Source organism: Typopeltis vanoorti, chromosome 11 (genome assembly GCF_054136105.1).
Source record: "Typopeltis vanoorti isolate ZY-2024b chromosome 11, IOZ_Tvanoo_1.0, whole genome shotgun sequence".
Classification (NCBI taxonomy): Eukaryota; Metazoa; Arthropoda; class Arachnida; order Uropygi; family Thelyphonidae; genus Typopeltis; species Typopeltis vanoorti.
In genome coordinates this window covers 57,291,997-57,311,694 of record NC_143559.1, presented here as the reverse complement: position 1 = coordinate 57,311,694, position 19,698 = coordinate 57,291,997, and the positions used below count along the sequence as shown (strand labels likewise).

At 35.0% G+C, this 19,698-nt stretch overlaps 1 protein-coding gene across 4 annotated transcripts in view; it reads right to left on the bottom strand.

The window, feature by feature from the left end:
* Positions 1 to 19,698, bottom strand: part of LOC150101606 (kinesin light chain-like) — a 465,700-nt gene that overhangs the window by 329,927 nt on the left and 116,075 nt on the right. For all 4 annotated transcript variants that reach the window (XM_090400088.1, XM_090400087.1, XM_090400086.1 and 1 more), the window contains exon 3: positions 9,211 to 9,432. In XM_090400088.1, coding sequence (XP_090256214.1) covers positions 9,211 to 9,432 — 222 coding nt within the window. The remainder of the gene's footprint in view (positions 1 to 9,210; positions 9,433 to 19,698) is intronic.

Here is a 19,698-nt window from a genome sequence, read left to right as displayed (position 1 = left end):
ATTCTTCTGGGTGCAATGGTGAAGTTGTGGCCATGTGCGAGGGCGTCAAGTGCTTCAGGTGTCACACTAAGTGACGACAGGTTAACTACCATTTCGGTAGGATGCGGTTTCGAGATCGCGTCCTTTTTCAAATTTTTTTTGATGTGTTGATCTCGTACTTTTTTAAATTCTTTCTCCGCTGCAGTGCACGAGATGTCGTATAAAATCGACCAAATTTTATACGACACTCCTTATACAGTTTCCAGAGATGGCCTCTTGTTCCAACCGCCTCTCCCATTCAATGAAAAATCTCTTCCATGCCAACCTGATAACAAACCCTGACTAGCTTATATGTCTCAATCATATCCCCCCCCTCCTCCTCCTCCTATTCATGAGCCTTTGCAATTTACAATCTCTCAATCTGTCCTCATACTTCACATTCCAAAGACCACTGACCACCTATGTGAATTTCTCTGGACCGTTTCAAATATATCCTCATCACCATGAAAACCTGGTGACCAAATCTGTGCACAATAATCCATATGAGAACTGATCAAGGCCTCATACAATGGCATCATCACCTTTTATTTCTGCATGTTACAGCCCTCCACATCATTGCCATTATCCGATGTGACACCTTCGCAAATTGTACAAGGTGGTCTCGGAATTTCAGGTCCTTGTCCACCACCACTCCCCCTGACTCTCATCTCCAATAATCGCAATATATATCTCCTCTAATATATACTGCAAACTAGTTCTTTATTGTGATTGAACTATGGTCTTTTGTCTTTATTAGTGTTTTAAATTGAGTACTGAATTTGGTTTTAAATCACTTAAAAGTATTATATAAAATTTCAGGCATTGCATAAAAATTCTAGTTAAGCTGTCTTTTTTCTGAGGGAAAAAAAATAAAGATTTGAAACAATTTATTTTTAACCTTTGTTAAACAGAACAGTAGCTACAATCCCCCCCCCCACCACCACCACTTTAAGCCAGGAAATACTGTTCCTCTTAGATTTTTTTTGGTTGGTTAAAAACATAGAGCTTTTTTGGATGTTAATGCTGAGATTCTAAATGCTACAGACACTACAAATAAAAACTTTTGCTAACTTGTGTAATCCATAGTTTCCTTTCTAATCTTACAAGGGTTTAGTGGGGACTACATGATTCATGATGTTTGGTCAACTGTATAATATGGTAATAGCAAATAAATTTCCCATACAAATTTTGAGTTTTCATAGTGACACCCAAAGTTTGGCATATATGCCATAACCAGGCTTATGGCAAAAGATGAAACCAGAAGCTTCTGGACAAACCGCAAATGTACAGTTAGCAGCATGATTTGATTCACTGCGGAATTATTATATGCTTCATTACAAATTGGTCTGTTGAGCATTACACCATTCCAGCTTGCTATGTTTTCCCAAAAACATGACATAACTCAATATTCACTGTGTTCTGTAATTTTTGAAATGAGTAGCATGAAAGAGCAAAGAGCGTTTGCATCACATTTGTTATAAACTAGAGAACTGTTTCAGAGACCTCTGAAATGTTGCAAACAGCCATCATGAGGTTGATATCACATCATAACAAAGCAGGTCCCAGTCTAACATCAAATTCCTTGTATATAATGATTAAGTGCTATATCAGGGAATTTGTCTGTACAAATCAAACCTGGCAAACTAACAGTATTACTATATTATTCTCAAGAATGTGCCAAAAAAGATGTCCTTTTATCATGTGCTGAAAAGAAATATTCAGGTGTTGCAGGCACGTTTTTGCTGGGTTGGAAAGTATAATATACTTGACAAACAATATTCTTGTTTTCATCCTTATTTTAACCTAGCAGAAGTAAATAAAAAAGGTCAAGTGCAAAATATTTTCCACAACTAGGCTGCTTGTATACAAAGAACAGCTGATTTTCACATTAAGATGCACTGCATACAATAATGCATAGTACACTCCTTTCTCAGGTGTACATAATGCCATACATTACAGTGAAAGTTGTTTCATAAGAATACGTTCTTATTTTCATCCTTATTTTACCAAGCACAAGCAAAAATAACTTAATGATAGCAGTATGACTTCACATCATTGCTCTATATCCCATAATGCATTACAGAACCCGGAATATGGGGAAAGGCATGATAATACACCTCACTTACTGGCATTCTATCTCACTCACCAGAAAAACAAACTAGTTTCTGAGCCCTTGATAACTACGCTCCTATTCACCCAACTTCCAGGGATGACTTCCTTAGTTTCTCCCCTATCATATACTTCAAATTGGTGTAATCATTTGCGGGTAATAGTTGATTTTCACACCACAGATGTTAAATCACTGTCCTGCTTACTGAATGCCTGAAATGGCTTGCATTAGGTTTTATGGAGGGGATTGAGTCCAGGAGAAGACAAATGATCAGTGATATACCACAATACATATATCAATGATATAGGATATAATTTGAAAGGAAATATTGCTATTTATTGATGCTAAACTTGGAAGAGCAAAGGTAGATGAAGGTGGTGTAGAGATCTGCAGGAAGACTTAAATAGACTAGCACTATGGACAAAGGTAAATGGCTACCAGTTTAATGTGGCTAAGCATAATTTGATGCACTTTGGGAAGAAATCACAAGCTGTGTACTATGTTGATGGAACTGAACTACAGAGAACTGAAGAGTTAAAGTTTAGAGGGTATATTGTGAAGGGTAACCAAAACATAATATCAGATTATTTGGTTGTTGAAAAACACACTAACAAGCAGGGATAGAGAGGTTATTGTTCCCCTGTATACAGTTTTAATAAGGCCACATCCCTCGGGCAGAGCTGACTGCTACAAGGCACATCCCCAGGTGGCAGATAGGGGGAGTGACCTTTAGATATAAAGGCTAGCTGCAAGATGAGTAGGGGAAACCTGACAAATAAGCAGTTGCAGACCAGCAATGGTAATCACTAACAGGGCATAGGGAAACAGCTGGGAAAACACTGTCTCACTCAAATCTTCACATTAGCCCGGACAGCACTACATCATGGCAAGTCAGTGCCACCAGAAAAGCACTCATATATGATGGTGATCTGGCAACATCATCATCAACAAAGAAGATGAGGAGGAAGAGCCAAACTGAAGGCTGACTGCTTATCATCTCCATTCAGCAGGCAGAAGACCCTGTACGACAATGGCTGGTGAACATAGCCATGTTAGATGGTTACTGCGGGGAAACCACTTCACTACTAATCCCTAGTAAAATAGCACACATGAAAGAATGCTTACAACTGATATGTGAACTAGAAACTATGGGGCTGTGACTTTAACAGGCATCGTGCCTGGTAGGAGAGATGGCAAGGACTCTCAAGTCATTAGCATACAAAATCCTTGTATATCAACATAGCCACATGGAATGTACACATCCTACTGCAAGCAAAAAAGCTGAAGAATTTGAAAAATGAAATGAGAAAAAAAATAAATATTATAGGAGTAAGTGAAACAAATGGAAAGATGAAGGAGAGTTTCAAAGCAATGAATACAGAGTAATTCATACAGCCAGTGAAAATGGACAGGGTGGGCTAACATTTCTAATGGATAAGCAGGCAACCAAAGCACTAATGGAAGTTAGAGGTAATCAGTAAAAGGTGCATGATGGCAAGATTATCAGCCAAACCAGTGGATCTGATAATAATACAAGTACATATGCCAACATTGGGACATAATGAAGATGAAGTGGAAGAAATGTATGAACAAATCAAAGGACTATTGAGAAAGACAAAAACAAAAGAAAACGTAGTGATAATGGAAGACTGGAATGCCACAGTTGGAGAAGAAGAAACATCTGACATCAGTGGAAAGTTTGGCCTTGGAACAAGAAATGAAAAAGGATAAAGACTAATAGACTTCTGTAAACAAGAAAACCTTATGATCACTAACACTTGGTTTGAAGCCCCCAAGAGAAGAAGATACACTTGGAAGAGTCCAGGGGAACTGGATTGGGAAATGGTAAAACAGTAGTACTGGAACCAATTAAGAAAGCAATGGCTTTCCCCAGGAGCAGATATAGGATCTGATCACAACCTAGTAATCATGAAAAAACAAAAAAGGGGGAAAATCCCAAAAAAAGCCCAAAGCTAGAAAGAAATGTAATGTAGAAATTTTAAAAGAACAGAAAATGAAACAAAGATTCAGAGATTGCAACAACAATATATATATACATCATTTGTCCTCTGTTGTGTTAATATTTTTGCATTTTCATCTTTCTTCCATTTTGCTTAATATTTCAGTAGTGATCCATGGCTTTTACAGATACTGACACACTATGGAAAGACATTAAAACAATAATAAATGGAGCAGCAGAAGAATGCATAGGAATAAAACTACAAGAACTGTAAAAGCCATGGATCACTACTGAAATATTAAGCAAAATGGAAGAAAGATGAAAATGCAAAAATATTAACACAACAGAGGACAAATGATGTATAAAAAGCTCAAAAATGAAGTGGACAGAGAATGCAGAAAAGGTAAAGAAAATTGGTGGAATCAGCAATGTAAATGACATACAGGGAAACCCAATAACAAATCCTGAGATAAAGAAGAAAAGACGGCAAGAATATCTACAAGAACTGTATAAAGAAACAAAACCACTCCAGCAATTGCCAGAAAGGAAAGATAAACTGATAAATAATATAATGCAAATTACTTGACGAATTCGACAATGCACCCACAACTATTGCAACGACTAAGGCTAAGATAGAATACCAACTGAACTAATTAAGGAAGCAAGTGAACAGGTAAAAGACAAGGTATACCAACTGATCACTGATACTTTTGAAAAAGGAATACGGCTAGAATACGTTATACGCTCCCTGATGGTATCCATCCCTAGAGAGAGACTAAATCAATAGAATGTACTCACTACAGAAATAAGCTTAGTAAGTCATACATCAAAAATACTCCTAAAAATAATAAAAGACCATTGGAATCAAAATTGGAAACCTATCTTGAAGAAAACTAATTTGGTTTCAGAAAAGAACAAGGAACTCGGGATGCAATTCTGGCATTGAGGCATGTCAGGGAGTATATGATAGAACAAGGATGACTTCTGTATATATGCTTTACAGACCATGAAAAAGCATTTGACATGGTCTCATGGCATAAACTCTTCCCACTGCTGAGGGTGGGGGAGAGAGAGAGCGATGGCAGTAGAAGAAGAAGAAGAACAAATAATCAAGTTGATCTGGCAGCTGTATGAACACCAAACTGCAGTAGTGTCTCTACAAGAGATGGTCAGAACCAACTAAAATTGAGAAAGGTGTAAGACAAGCATGCCTACTCTCCCAATCGTTTTTAACATTGTTGCAGACAAAATGATGAGGGAAGCTTTAAAGAGTACAGAATTGTGATAAATAGCAAAAGAGTAAATATTATTAAATTTGCAGATGACCAAGCAATAATAGCAGCTTGCTCCATGAGACTGGAGAAAACGCTGAAAGGAATAAATAACAAGACATCTGGATATGGCATGAGAATAAACTTCATGAAAACAAAGGCAATGATAACAGGAAAGAAACTCCATACTCTGAGCATCAGAATAGAAGATAAACCCATTAAACAAGTAACTTCCTTTCAATACTCGGAACAACTGATCACAGAAGATGCACATTGCACAGACAAAAAAAGCATTTTTTTGCATAGGCAAAAAAAAAAAGCTTTTTTTTTGCACCTACTAAGGCATAACAATTTCCTCAAAACAGTAATAGAAGGTAAAATCCTGGGTAAAAGAACGAGGGGAAGACCAAGAATGAACTTCATCAAACAACTATGTGAAAATTCAGGAACAAGAAGATATGAAGGAAGAGAATTGCCAAACAAAAGAACAAATGGTAGGAACAGTGTGCTACACCAACCAGTCCATGGACTGAAGGACCACACAGTGACGAAGGTCACATTCAGACTACTCTGTACAGATCCGCACTCCTGGATTTCAAGTGACAAATATTGTGGCAGGTCTATGGAATGCTCCCTACAAGAATAGAGTGATGGTCTGTGGGCTTCACAAAAACTAGCTGATAGGCAAAAAAGAGGAGACATGATAGAAGCATTTAAGTTATAAAAGGGTTTTATAGGATTGACACTGAAGATTTTTTTTTTTCTAGTACATGGCAGGAAGTAGATAATGAGTCACTAGGGGAAATTGTGTAAGAGCATAGTTAGCAGGAGTGTTAGTACTAGATTTTTTGCTTGGAGAGTGGTGAATGGATGGAATGGTCTGCCAGAAGTGGTTGTGAGTGCTCAGTGAATGAGTTTAAGGAGAATTATGGATAGGTATTGTGTGAATAACAAATTTCCAAAGATGAATCTTCTGACTTCATGGAGATGCCTGTATAACATTAAGTTCCATGCTTGGTTTTAAGAAAAAAAGTTCCTAGCTTATCTAACCTTAAGTCACTTATACTACTAAACGTGCTATAGATTTACTACATTTCAGGCACTGAAATTACCAGGGAAAAAACTTACTGAGAGTATTAAAATCTTTCATTTCATTTATGAAAACAATCTTGATTGTCTAACCTTAAATTATATTATATACCTAATCAATTTTATTTGATTAGTTTGATTATGATTACTCGTTTTGCATTTCTTTGTCAGCAGCAACCAATATACTTGGTCTGTAATAACACCCTGCTATGTCTTTGATCTTGTTAGACTCCATCTCAGACCAGATGGTTTCAGACTCACTGCAACATGAAAAAACTGGTACTAGCATTGCAGACATAGGTCTCGACTCTAACTGGATTCACATCATCCAATATCATTAACAGCATATCCCTCCTCTCCAATTCTGTCTATGCTTCCTAAAAATATTATACTCATTACACTTGATACCAGCTAATATGTCTGCCTTTATCAGCCAGGTCTCACGTTTTCCTACCATCTGAGACCATAGCATATTCATCTCAAGGCAACAAACATTAATCATTTGTTTCATTTGTGTACTGACATAAGTTACATGCATGATTTTTTTTTTTTGTATATTCTTCTGTTTTCTATATGACACAGTTGGAAAACTTGCTTATCTCTGTTCTTATCTAGTGTTTTATCTACGCAGCCATCCGTGCACTTGCTTGATAGATCTGAACTGAATAAATGAAATTATACTCTCCTCATAATAATTTCCTTGGTATTATCATGGAAATTAACATCATTAGCACAGTTATGAAACATTGTTGCTCTTACGCACAGTTTCTCACCATTCCTCCCATGATAATTTAGTTTCCATAACTCTCTGTGTTAGGTCTCATACCAATTAATACTACTGCTCCTCTTCTATCCAGTTTACCAATTAATAGTTTTTCAAGACTCCTGATAACAAAAGCATTCAAGTGTAGGCTGTCCCTCTTATACAAATCCATTCTTCCTTCTAAATAACACCACAAATTCAAAATCTCGCATCTATTCCTTTTACACAGCCTATGCATCAAATTCTTTTCTATCATAGGCTTTCTTCTTAATTCATTTCTATCATATATAGGTAACATACTTACAATTTTCACTTTCTCACTCTTCACTCTTGCTTCTTCTGACAATCCTTTCATATCCTCTCATACTGAACTTATCACTTTATCACTAGTTAAGTAGTTCGTACCTATACTAGAATTATGATATCTTTTGCTTTACTTTTCTGTTTTTCAATTGCATGTGCTATATTTTTAATTTTTGCTCCAGGAAAGCTTGAAGTTATAACCTGTTCATCAATGGCATGTTTTAAGAGTTGCCATAATGAATAATATCCTTCTTTTTTATAATAAATATTATTACCTGATTTTTGTTAACTGATTCTGTGTTTTGTTGTTTCTTATTTTGCTGCTTAATTTGCTTATCCTCACTATGTTCTCTTAAATGCCACTCAACTTTCTGTAATTCCAGCATTGTCTATCTAATAATCTGCTTTATTAAACTTTGCAGTTTCAAGTTAAATCATTTTTAATATCCTCTTTATAGTATGGCAAGCCTTCTCAACTTCGCTGTTGTTTTGTTAGCATTCCATTTTTGTGTGCATTTTTGGCACCATTTACAGCTATTTAGTATTGCAATGTCTCAGTAAAAAATATGCTATGAAAACAATAAATGCAATAAAAATATGAAAATTTGCACTGGTATATCATAAAACTCTAATGTTCTAAGGAAAAAAAAAACACAATAAAAGAGATAAAAAGTGCCAATTTACAGGAGCACAAAATACACTAACCACTCAGAATGTAGAGCATCAAACCCAAAATACTTAATATCATTTCAAATAAAATAATAATAAAACAGAAAGAATCAGTAACTAAATCTTTAACATGATTTTTACACAGGACTGATTAAATAATTAAGATACTGATGATACACCCCAAAACATAGTTGGGCCTTGAAGAAAACAGCCAAAGATTTCAGGGTGATAATGCCAAAACAAACAGAAATAGCAAAAACAATGGTTTTGAAGGTCAAGACCTAACTAGGAATAAAACTATATTAAATAAAAAAGTTTTACCATTACTTCTACTTATTTAGTATATGTTTCATATTAAGATACAAAAGGCATTAAAATGACAAAAAATCTGAACACAATAAATGCAATAAATTCTGAATTTAAAATCTAGCCCAATGCAACCAAATTAAAAGCTTTCAAAATGCAAGTTATATACAAAACTACTCGTGGAAGTTAAATTAGAGCAATGAACAAACAAACAAACAAATAATAATAAGATCAAAGCAGAAGAAATATTTATGGAAAAAAGCAGTAAAATACACACTATTTGGTTATTAAATAAATGAAAAAATAATAAAAGAATTAAACTAAATACCAGTAACAGAGAAAATAAAGAATACAAACAGAAAGATTAAGGTTAACATTTCTTATAATAGTAACAGTGAACAATAATTCAACATCAAATTTTGCTAATGAGTAATATAATAATTGTATGAGATAATAAAATGTACTAACAACTAAGGAAAAAAAATTGCTAATAAATTTCTATAATTTACAATTTGTGTTCATCTTAAACCATTTAACCTCAAATAATATCTGGTCAACAGTTATTTGTAAGAATTCAGTGCATGCATTTAAAGTTTACCAGTAATGCAAAATCTCTGCAGAAAATTGCAAATGTATAAACAAATTTCCTATTTGAGAAAGTTGAAACATGTTGAGTTTTGAAGTAAAAGTATGCATTCTAAATTTAGTGATGTAAACTCACCATTTCAGTATCATATTTTTTCAATCCATTCATAAATTCTAAATGCTTCTTTTCTTCCTCTAGTTGTGCTACCATTTGTTCAGATGCCTGTAATTTTTGTTGGGTGTTTGCTAGTTCATCTCTTAGCCAGGCATTTTCTTGGCACAATCGACGAACTTGAGCTCGCAATTTTTGTTTTTCTGCTTCAACCATTTGGAGATGACCAGCGAGTGCCATCATTACCTAAAATGAATAAAGTAAACAAAATGAAAATTTCTTTATTTTAATGTTCAAAGTATTTCACCATTGTTATTATTATTACAGTAAACTCCATGTGTTCAGTGGACTGATAATGGAAGGTCTGATCAACTAGCAACATGACTATCATATTGAACATTGAAATCATTCACACTCCTGGCGTTCACAATGCAATCCACAAGGCTGTGGGACTTGATGATGCATCACCACAAAGTTTGAAGGAACATGCCAGGGAGTTGACATTTGCATTGACAGGCATGTTTAACATGAGTTATTACATTAGTTCAAGTTTCAAAGGAGTGGAAAGAAGGAAGGAATGAAGACAAGATTGTACTATGTCATAAAGGAGGTCACAGAATTCAAGCAACAAATTATAGGCCAATCTGTGTGTGAGGTGTTGTGGTTAAAGTGTTGGAAAGACTGGTGAGAATCAGGATTCAGAACTGGATTGACAGCAATGGTATTATTTGATGGATGGCACAGATTTGCTGAAGGGAGGTTATGTTTTAGTAATCTATTGTTATTAGAATATAATATAGTGACAGACGTATTGAATGTGAATATGGATACACAGTAGTATACTTAGACTTTGTAAAGGCTTTTGTTAGAATACCACATGATAAGTTGATAGTCAAATTACAGGGGATGGGGTTGGATATACCAGTGCATTGGATTGGAGATTGGCTGTCTGAAAGGTATTGTTAGATCCTGAATGAAGAACTTGGAAAAGGAAACGTGATATAACCATTTAAATTCATTCAGGATTTAACAAGTTTAATATAAAAGCTGAAGGAGAAACTTGCATATGAAGTAGGAATAAAAGGTGATGCGTGCAGGTTTTCTCCTGGGATTTTGGTCCTTTCTGTTCAAGACGGACGTGAGACAGGACAGCGAGCCTATTCCTAAAGATGTTTGATAGATTTCAGAAGGAGCTGAGCGTGAGATATCGGCATCAGCAGTTACGAGCCTACGCTAAATATCCCATCGGAAAGGAACACTGAACGTCTCCTTAGAAGCGGCAGCAGATACGAGTATGTCCGGCAGCTAATCAAGGACAACGCAGACACAACACAAGGTGCGAAGTATAGCCTAATCAGATGGCAACCAGACCCTATACGTGGACGTGATCGGATGGAAGTACCGAGTTGTGCTTAACAAAAGGTAGACAGATCTGGCAGACCAGATTTCTGGCATAGAGCTGGTAAAGTACAGAAATTTTGTTATGTTATTCAGTTGCATTAGAGGAAAGAAAGTAGTTGTGTAATGGTTGAAGTTGGACAATTTACTAGAGAACTTTAAGTGGTTATTCTAATTTGTAATAGCTGGTTTCCATTAGACAAATTTTCTGGGAACGACTATATATGAATGTGACAGAATTCAATATATGAGACTAGTGTAGCAGATAGAATCTGATTGGAATTTCTTTAACGTTAAATCTGTATATATATTAATGAGTAACTTATGGAAGAGAATTATTGCTTATATAGTACTGTGCTTATTTCCTTTGTCTAGTATTGTTTAGTATGAGGTTAGAATTAACTTAGTATGAATTGATTTTGTGTGACCTTGAGTCCATTGAATGTGTGATATATTATAGCTGTATGCGTCTTAAGATCCAAATAAACATGTTTCATTTTATACTTGAGTTTTGCCTGAATATAAGATCAAACTACCACTCATAAAATCTGAACCTAATTGGGAGGGAATTGAAGGTTTATAGAGTTAGATTAGAGGTCACGACCGCTAGCTGAAATTTACATAGCCGTAGTAAAGAGTTTTGTTAATGAGCATATGCATGAAATTCTGGGAACGTCTCTCTGAATAAAAGTCCCTTCTATTATAGGATATTGGCTGGCACAGCTCAAAAAAATATAAATTTGTCAATATCCGAAAAGGAGACAGCCCCAAAATAGATAATTCTTAGGTCTAATTGTAGAATAGAAGAATAGTGATAAAAGGGTTAATAAAAGTAAAATATAGGAGAAAGCAATGACCTAACAGTATCAACAAGTTGTGTATAAGGGAGCAATATCAGAGAAGAGGAAAATTAACAAGGGGTGTGCCTCGGGGATATGTTTTAGGGCCATTGCTGTTTAACCTGTATGTTAATGACTCTGGGGAAGATTTGAATGGGAATCTACAGCTATTTGCAGATGATGCAAAACTTAAATAAACTACAAGGGTGTGTGAAAAGTTGTGATAATCACCATGAAGAAACTGAGGTAGAACCATGTAACTTACAGATTATTCTACATATTCATTATTCTATATATTCTGCATACCAGATTTTAAAGATATGTTCTTTCTTGTGGTTATATCAGTTGCTTTAATATCATTTTTGTTCTATGTGTTTATCAGAACTTTTCAGCCCCCCCCCCCCAAAGCTCTCCTCACGTGAGTTTCTTGCCAGAAACAACATGATCTCACTTCCACACCCACCCTACTCGCCAGATATGGCTCTTACAGACTTCCACCCTCTTCCCGGAGATGAAAATCTAGCTCAAAGGTCAACATTTTGACATCATTGCAGAGATCCAGCGCGAATCGCAGAAGGTGCTTGACATGCTTCGAAAAGAAGACTTCCAGGACACATTCCAGAAGTGGCAAGAATGCTGGGAGCGCTGTATTGATATGCAAGGGGACTATTTTGAAGGTGATAGTGTGTAAACGTAGATAAATAAAGTAATTTCTCATAAACAGAGCTAGTCTCGAAACTTTTTGATACCACCTCGTATAAAGTGCTCTGTCCCTGCAAGTTAGCTCACTATGGACAGACAAGAAGATCAGTCAACATTCGCATAGGAAAACAAAAAAAAATACATTTGCAGTCATGATTATGGTCAATCAGGCCTGTGGATGCTTTAGAAATGGTTCACAGGATCAAGTGAAAAAAGTGGTATAATGAAATCAAGTGGTATAATGTCATGCCTCTATATGAGTTGCCCAGGCATGAAGTTGCTATATGGCCTCACAACAGAGACTCCTCACCTTCCTTTTTAAGCAGTATCAATTCCTTACATCCTCGTATAAAGTTTACTATGGAAATTGAAAAAGACAACAAGTTATCCTTTTTAGACGTCCTTCTCATCCGTTCACCTTCTGGTATTCTTACAACAACAGTTTACAGAAAACCAACTTTCACAGGTCATTATATTCTCAAAGAATCTGCTCATCATCCTTGTCAAAAAACAGGAGTCACAAAATGTTTAATCCGACGAGCAAAAACTCACTGTTCAACTTCTCATTTATTACAGAAGGAACTTTCAACTATCAAACATCACATGAAACTAAATGGCTTCTCCGAAAAGAGTACACAACATCTTTTCGATTCTTACAAACCAACACAGAACAACCAAGATTCAATATGTCGAGTTCCAATTCCTTACATTTCCGGGATTTCAGAACCAATTTCAAGAATTCTAAAGAAATACGATCTAACAGCCACTTATACACCTATTAACAAATTATCCACCCAGTGTCCTTCATCTAAAGATAAATGCTCAACCTTGTCTCTACCTGGTGTGTATCAAGTTCCTTGTAATTGTAATCTTTCTTACTTTGGACAAACTGGACGTTCCATAGAAAAAAGAATTCAACACAACAAACCTGAGAAATCTGGATTAGCTCAGCATGGATTAGAAACAATCCTTAGGTCCAAGACGACTCTCCTCCTACACAGATATCGCTACAAATCTGAATGTTTATTTAAAGAAAGTGTAGAGGCCTTACTTCAACGTCCTAAATTGAATCATAATGACTGTATATCTTTATCAAAAATTTGGGAAAGTTTAATCAGGATAAAACATTAAATTTTATTTATTTTTTTTATCAGTATAATGTTATTTAAGTTTAATCAGGATAAAACATTAAATTTTATTTATTTTTTTTATGAGTATAATGTTATTTAAGTTTAATCAGGATAAAACATTAAATTTTATTTATTTTTTTTATCAGTATAATGTTATTTAAGATCATTATATAAATTTCTGAATTAATATCTTTAATTATGGTTTTTTTAAAATTTTTTTTTAATGTTTACTCTTCTAATACTTAGCGATACGACATCACGTGGTGCGTTCTATGTATGAATGATCAATTGTTCATATTCCACTTTGTTTTTTAAAACTATTCCTATGTAGCCACTGAAAATGGTCTGTAATATTCAGACCGAAATATTTGGCAAATTAAAGATTATTCTTGTGCTAACACGTATATATTTCTAATGTTTAATTTATTATGAGCAAAGTATTATTCAAAAAATAAATTATAATAATGAAGTATAAGGAAAGAAAGAGTTTGAGAGCACTTGGCAAGAAGAAGTGCATTTGTTGTGTCAACAAATGTTTAATTTACTTTTTTTTCTTCTGCTTCTTCCCTTCACGTATTAGGCCTAGTGGCCTGTTGTGGAGCTATTCTTAGCCCTTCTAAACCATACCCGTCCCAAGGATAAGGTAGCTAGCCTTATGCCTCCCAGTGTGTCCTATGTCTGTAGATGCATGTGTTCACGGGACCAGTTTGCCTGATTGCGGGAGGGAAAACCCCAGATAAACTGGGGAGAAAATCCCTGCAGTCCATGCCCAAGACCGGCTAACTTGGCTATGTCTGAGAAAGATCCTTAAGCTCCTCACGTCAGCTACAAGAATTGAACCCAGGACACTCCTTTCTTAGGCATATGGTTGCAAAGCACATAGGCACTCGGCTAACCGTGCAGACGTATTTTTTTTAATATTACAATTTATAAAGAGTCTCCGTAGCTCAGTTGGATTCCATGATGCCCTTTGGTTAGAAAGACCTTTGTCTGAATCATGCCTGGGATGCAAAGAACCATTATCAAGGCTTTATGACTGAAGGTTTGTTAACCAGTCTCACAGTTTTTCCTCATTTTTATCAGATTTTTTTCATCCCACAAGACAGGCAAACCAGCCATAATACATTATAGATACAGATAGAATTAACTGTCCTATCAGAGCATTAATTAGGTTTCAAATAAAAGCAAAGTTATGGGCCATGACTACAGTGACCATATGTCTTTATTTCACTGCTCTGTCCTTTAGCTTTTTATTGTTTATTTTTTTTCTAAAATGGCCATTTGTCCTTTATTTTGTGAATTGAAATAGTAATTTGAATATTGGTGCACAGCACACGGCCCACAGAAACATGAAGCTGTCATTTTCACTGGCACTTGCTAGCCGACTGGCATATACGGCTGCATTGTTGATGTGTGTGTGTACATATTGTAACTGTGTGTAATGTAGGAGTGAGTGAACATCTTGAAGTTGCAACGCTGCGTTGTTACTGGTGTACTAAAAGTGTATTAAAAGTTATGTCACCAGTGAAAAGATCAAAGAATGGCAACAAAATGATGAGTCCTGCCAACATAAATGGGTTGAAATTTTTAAATATTTCACAGATAAACAAGTATCTTTTAAAAACATTTTAAAAATCATTGAATTTTGCTTATGTCTCCCTGGATCTAATGCCTCCACTGAAAGTATTTTCATTAGTGAACAATATGTGGACCAGTGAAAAAAAAACCAATTAAAAATCGAAACATTGAAAGCATGCATTTATACCAAATGCAACTTGGATATGAATTGTATACAGTTTTATGAATTTTTAAAACACAAACCTGATTTATTAAAAAAGTTCATTCTTGTGAAAAGTTTCAAAATTATATTTTTTAAGTAATAATATGATCGTTTAAAATGCTATGTATATGCTTATATTTTATAATAAATGTTCTAAAGCTTTTTAGTTTTAGTGAAACAAATAAACCTGGTTTTTTTTATTATGAAACTATTTCTGATGTCCTTTATTTTCTCCAAAAAAATATGGTCATTGTAGCCATGACAGCCAAGCCTAACATGCAATGGAAAATGGAAAAATATTAGGATTTATATTTAGTTATATATTTACTTTGAGTGTCTTAATTAAATGAAAACATACTTGAGTATGCATTTCTACATACATACACAGTATATATATTTAATAGAATTAGTTAATGTGTACAGTAACATAACAACAGGTGGTTATTTTAGTTTAACTTCAATATAAGTAGCTGGGTTTGATGAGGAGTATGTCTGAGATGTATTTGTTAGCAAATGTGAGTAATTCGTGGGAGAAAGGAGAAAATGGTAAGAAAATCTGTCAGAAGCATGCTTATTAGGCAGAAAGGAAAACATTGTGGTTTTGAATGTATGGATCTCAATATGAAGAAACAAATAAGCAGATATGGTAGGCACTGACAGAAAGAATGCATGCATGAATAAAAGTGGTAGAATTCATGACAGTGATAAGGGCATGAAAGAAAAGCTAAGTAATACAGTAAAGTTGAATAAAAAGAGAAGAGTGCAGTATGATGACAGAAATCTCATTGCTACAACAAGTTGCATAATATAAAATGAGAGGTGGAGACTGGAAAACTGCTTATTAAGTATTAGGAAAGCAAGAAATTAGACAAAATATATGTGGAGGAGGATCACAAAAGAACAGAAAAAGATGATAAAAGATATAATAAAGTATAGTGATTCTACAATTAGGACTGTATTAGATGAGTGAATAATGCAAGTTAACTTTCCAAGAACAAAGATCAGTGAGGTGACTGAGGCTATAGGCAAGCAGATAGACCAAGCAGAAGATATATTGATTAGAGCAAACTTGAAAGGAAATAAGTATGAGAGAAGGTATGCAAGGGTAGTTGAATAAGGTAAAAAGGAAGAGCAAAAGGATCAAGACTGTAAACCTGTTACCAAGGTATAACATAAATGAACTGAGCCAAAGAGCTATTATTTTCCCAATATTTCAATGCACATAATATGTAGGAGAAATGGTACACAGTATGTTGATATATGGATGTTTTTGATGTAGTGAAGGATTTGTACTTGAAGAATGGATTAAACCAAAGTGGATTTGGTGTTAAGTGTTTGGAGAAACTGTTCAGTGAAGGGGTAAATGTAGTGTCAGAGATAGTAAGTATGTCAGAGTGGATGAAAGCTTTGACACATATACAAATGCTGAGAGATAGATTGTTACTCAGGCAGAACATGATGGATGGTCCTAAAAATGGTCCTCTCTAAACTTCAGTCTACTGTCAACCATCACTTCCAAATCTTGAATCCCATCCACTTCTTGCAGTACAGTGCCATCAATATAGTACACAGCCTTATATTTAATTATTATTATTAAGAGAGACTTCCAGGGAGTCAGAGCCTCATCAAGGGAGACCATTTTTGCACTCCAAAATGCAATACTTTGCAGTTATTAATATTAAGACTATAATCCCACTCCTTTGTCCAAGTCAAAAGTATATTCAAATCTTTCTGAAGGGAATTAACATCAGTAGTGCTACCTATAATTCTCCCCAACTTTGCAACATCAGCAAACAACTGAAGATCCCTACTCAGCTCACATGATATATCATTTACAAACAAGTTAAACAGCAAGGGCCCAAGAACAGAACACTGAAGCATGGCACTGGTTACCCACCTTTTTTGAGACACTACTCCATCATACACAACTTGCTGGTATCATTCAGAGAGAGACATTCACCAATCCACCTAACCAATATACTATTTATTCCCATCCTATGCAGCTTATACACCAACTTATCATGTGGTAATCTATCAAATGCTTTTGCAAAATCCAAAAACATCATTGCACATGATTCTCTTCTATCTCACATACCTATTATCATAAAATGCAAGTAAATTGCTAAAACAAGACCTATCACTTACAAATCCATGCTAACCATAATAAAGAATACTATGTCCATCAACTCAATCTCAATCTATTTCTAATCAATCTCTCACCTTGACTTGACTACAACTGCAGTTATACCGACTGGTCTATAATTGGAAACTTCTGTCCTAGAACTATGCTTGTGGAGAGGTACTATTTTGTCTTCTTTCCACTCCACAAGAACCTTACCCACTGCAAGACTTTCATTATATAACCAAGTCAAGGGCATAGCTAATTGTTGTGCACATTCCCTAAAAAATGTGGTGATATGTCCTCCATTCTCAGAGCCTTAGCCTTATTAATATCTAATCCAATCAACACCTGATAAACCTATGATTCTTTCACTTCCAATCCTCTTAACACTTTTTTTGCCCTTCTACATGTTGCACAGCATTATTTACACCAGAATGATATATGCCAATGAAATGATCATTCAATAATTCCACTATATCCTTTGCAATAGTCACTCTGGCACCATGACTATCCACCAGTGTCAACCTGCTATAATTATTCTTCCTTTTGCTTGCCATATAGCAGAAAAATTCCCTTGAATTAACCTTCCTAGTCACTCACTGCAAGACTTTCATTACATAACCAAGTCGAGGGCATAGCTAATTGTTGTGCACATTCCTTAAAAATATGTGGTGATTATGTCATTCATTCCCGGAGCCTTAGCCTTATTAATCTAATCCAATCAACACCCGATAAACCTCTGATTCCTTCACTTCCAATCATCTTAACACTTTTTGTCCTTCTACATATTGCACAGCATTATTTACACCAGAATGATATATGCCGATGAAATGATCATTCAATAATTCCACTATATCCTTTGCAATAGTCACTCTGGCACCATGACTATCCACCAGTATCAACCTGCTATAATTATTCTTCCTTTTGCTTGCCATATAGCAGAAAAATTCCCTTGAATTAACCTTCCTAGTGTTACACCCTGATACCTTAAGAATGTAGAATTCCCAGTTATCATGGTGTAACATGAAGAGAAATAAAATGAAACCCCTGTATAAAAGCTAATAGATGAATTATTTAAAAGAAAGAAAAATATTCTTGCATTCAAGTAAAATATATAACAAAAAAAGTGTTTGAAGAACTAAATAATAAAAGAAGGAAAATATTACAGTTGTGATATAAAACAATTAGCTAAGTAAAACAGAAAAGATTAGTAATAAGAAATTGTATGTGAGAGGCTAGAGATTAAAATATTAAGTAAATTCTTAAAAATTTGGAAGGGGATTAATTTAGAGGCTAGCAAAAGAAAAGCAATAGACTATCGCTCAAGGTCAATTCCCGGATTTGAGACATTGTCACGGGCTCGCCGACCAAAGAATGTTTGGCAGAAAAATGCCACCCTAACTGGTCGGTGAAGTCGAATCAAGTAAGGGGCGGAGAAAAGAAATTAAAGTGAGTGCTGTTAGGAGTCAAGGTATAAAAGGGTTAGAACCCCCCCCCCCCCCAATGAGGCTTTTTTCCCAGATAGTTTCTTCACGAGCTCCTTCGTATAGGTTTCACGTGGTTTTCCTGAGTGGTGGGATCGGAGTTATCTCCGTTGTCACAACAAGGAAACAAAAGTGAGCGGGATTTCAATTCCGTATTTCCTATGGTAAGAAACGAGGAATGCCATTTAGCTAAAGGAAAGAAGGTATTATCTAAGTGTTTCATCATCCAGTGAAAAGGAAATCTGTAAAGAAGTCGGTGTCCATGTGATTAGTTTCACAGCCATTGTATAAATGATTCAAAGTGTGTCCTTAATTCAAGAACGAAAATTTGAGATCGTGTAAGCACAGTTTATTGCCAAAAGAACTTAGGAGTGACAGATTATAGGAGAGATCATGCCAGGATAGTACAATCGGAAAAGGGTAGAGGCCAACATAGAAAACTCAAGAGAAAAAGGTACTGTAAAAAAATCTCATGTTAACTGAAAATCGTCTGTAATTGTAATCATTTTTCTATTACTGAACTGTTGAAGAGACTAAAGGAAATTATACTAGGACTTTAGTACATGACTGATTATAATGAGAGTATGCTTGTTAATATTAATATTATATAAGTAATTATGTGTCCTGAGAATCATGCATGTGTATTGTAACGTATAGGAAAGTTTAAATGTCAAAGTTATGTGTTAGCACAGTGAAAGGATGATTTAATCTACATAGTTAAATAGAGTGAGTTGATCACATATGTCCAGGTGCTACAGCATATAGCGCATATTCAGACTAATATAGGGTTAACTAATGTGTTAATTAGATAAGGGATTTTACTTATGATTTTATGTGTTGAATTTGTTATGGCAGCATGATCGTAATACCCATATAGGATCATAGCCAAGTTACTTGTGATAAGCTAATGCTAATTTGTAAATGTTTTCTTACTATTGAATTGAATTATATTAGAAATTGAATTGTACCATACTAATGAGTTTAATAAACCTTTGTTCATTGATAAAACAGTTGTCTGAAATTGCTGCCCAATGCACCACTTGAAAAACGTACGAAC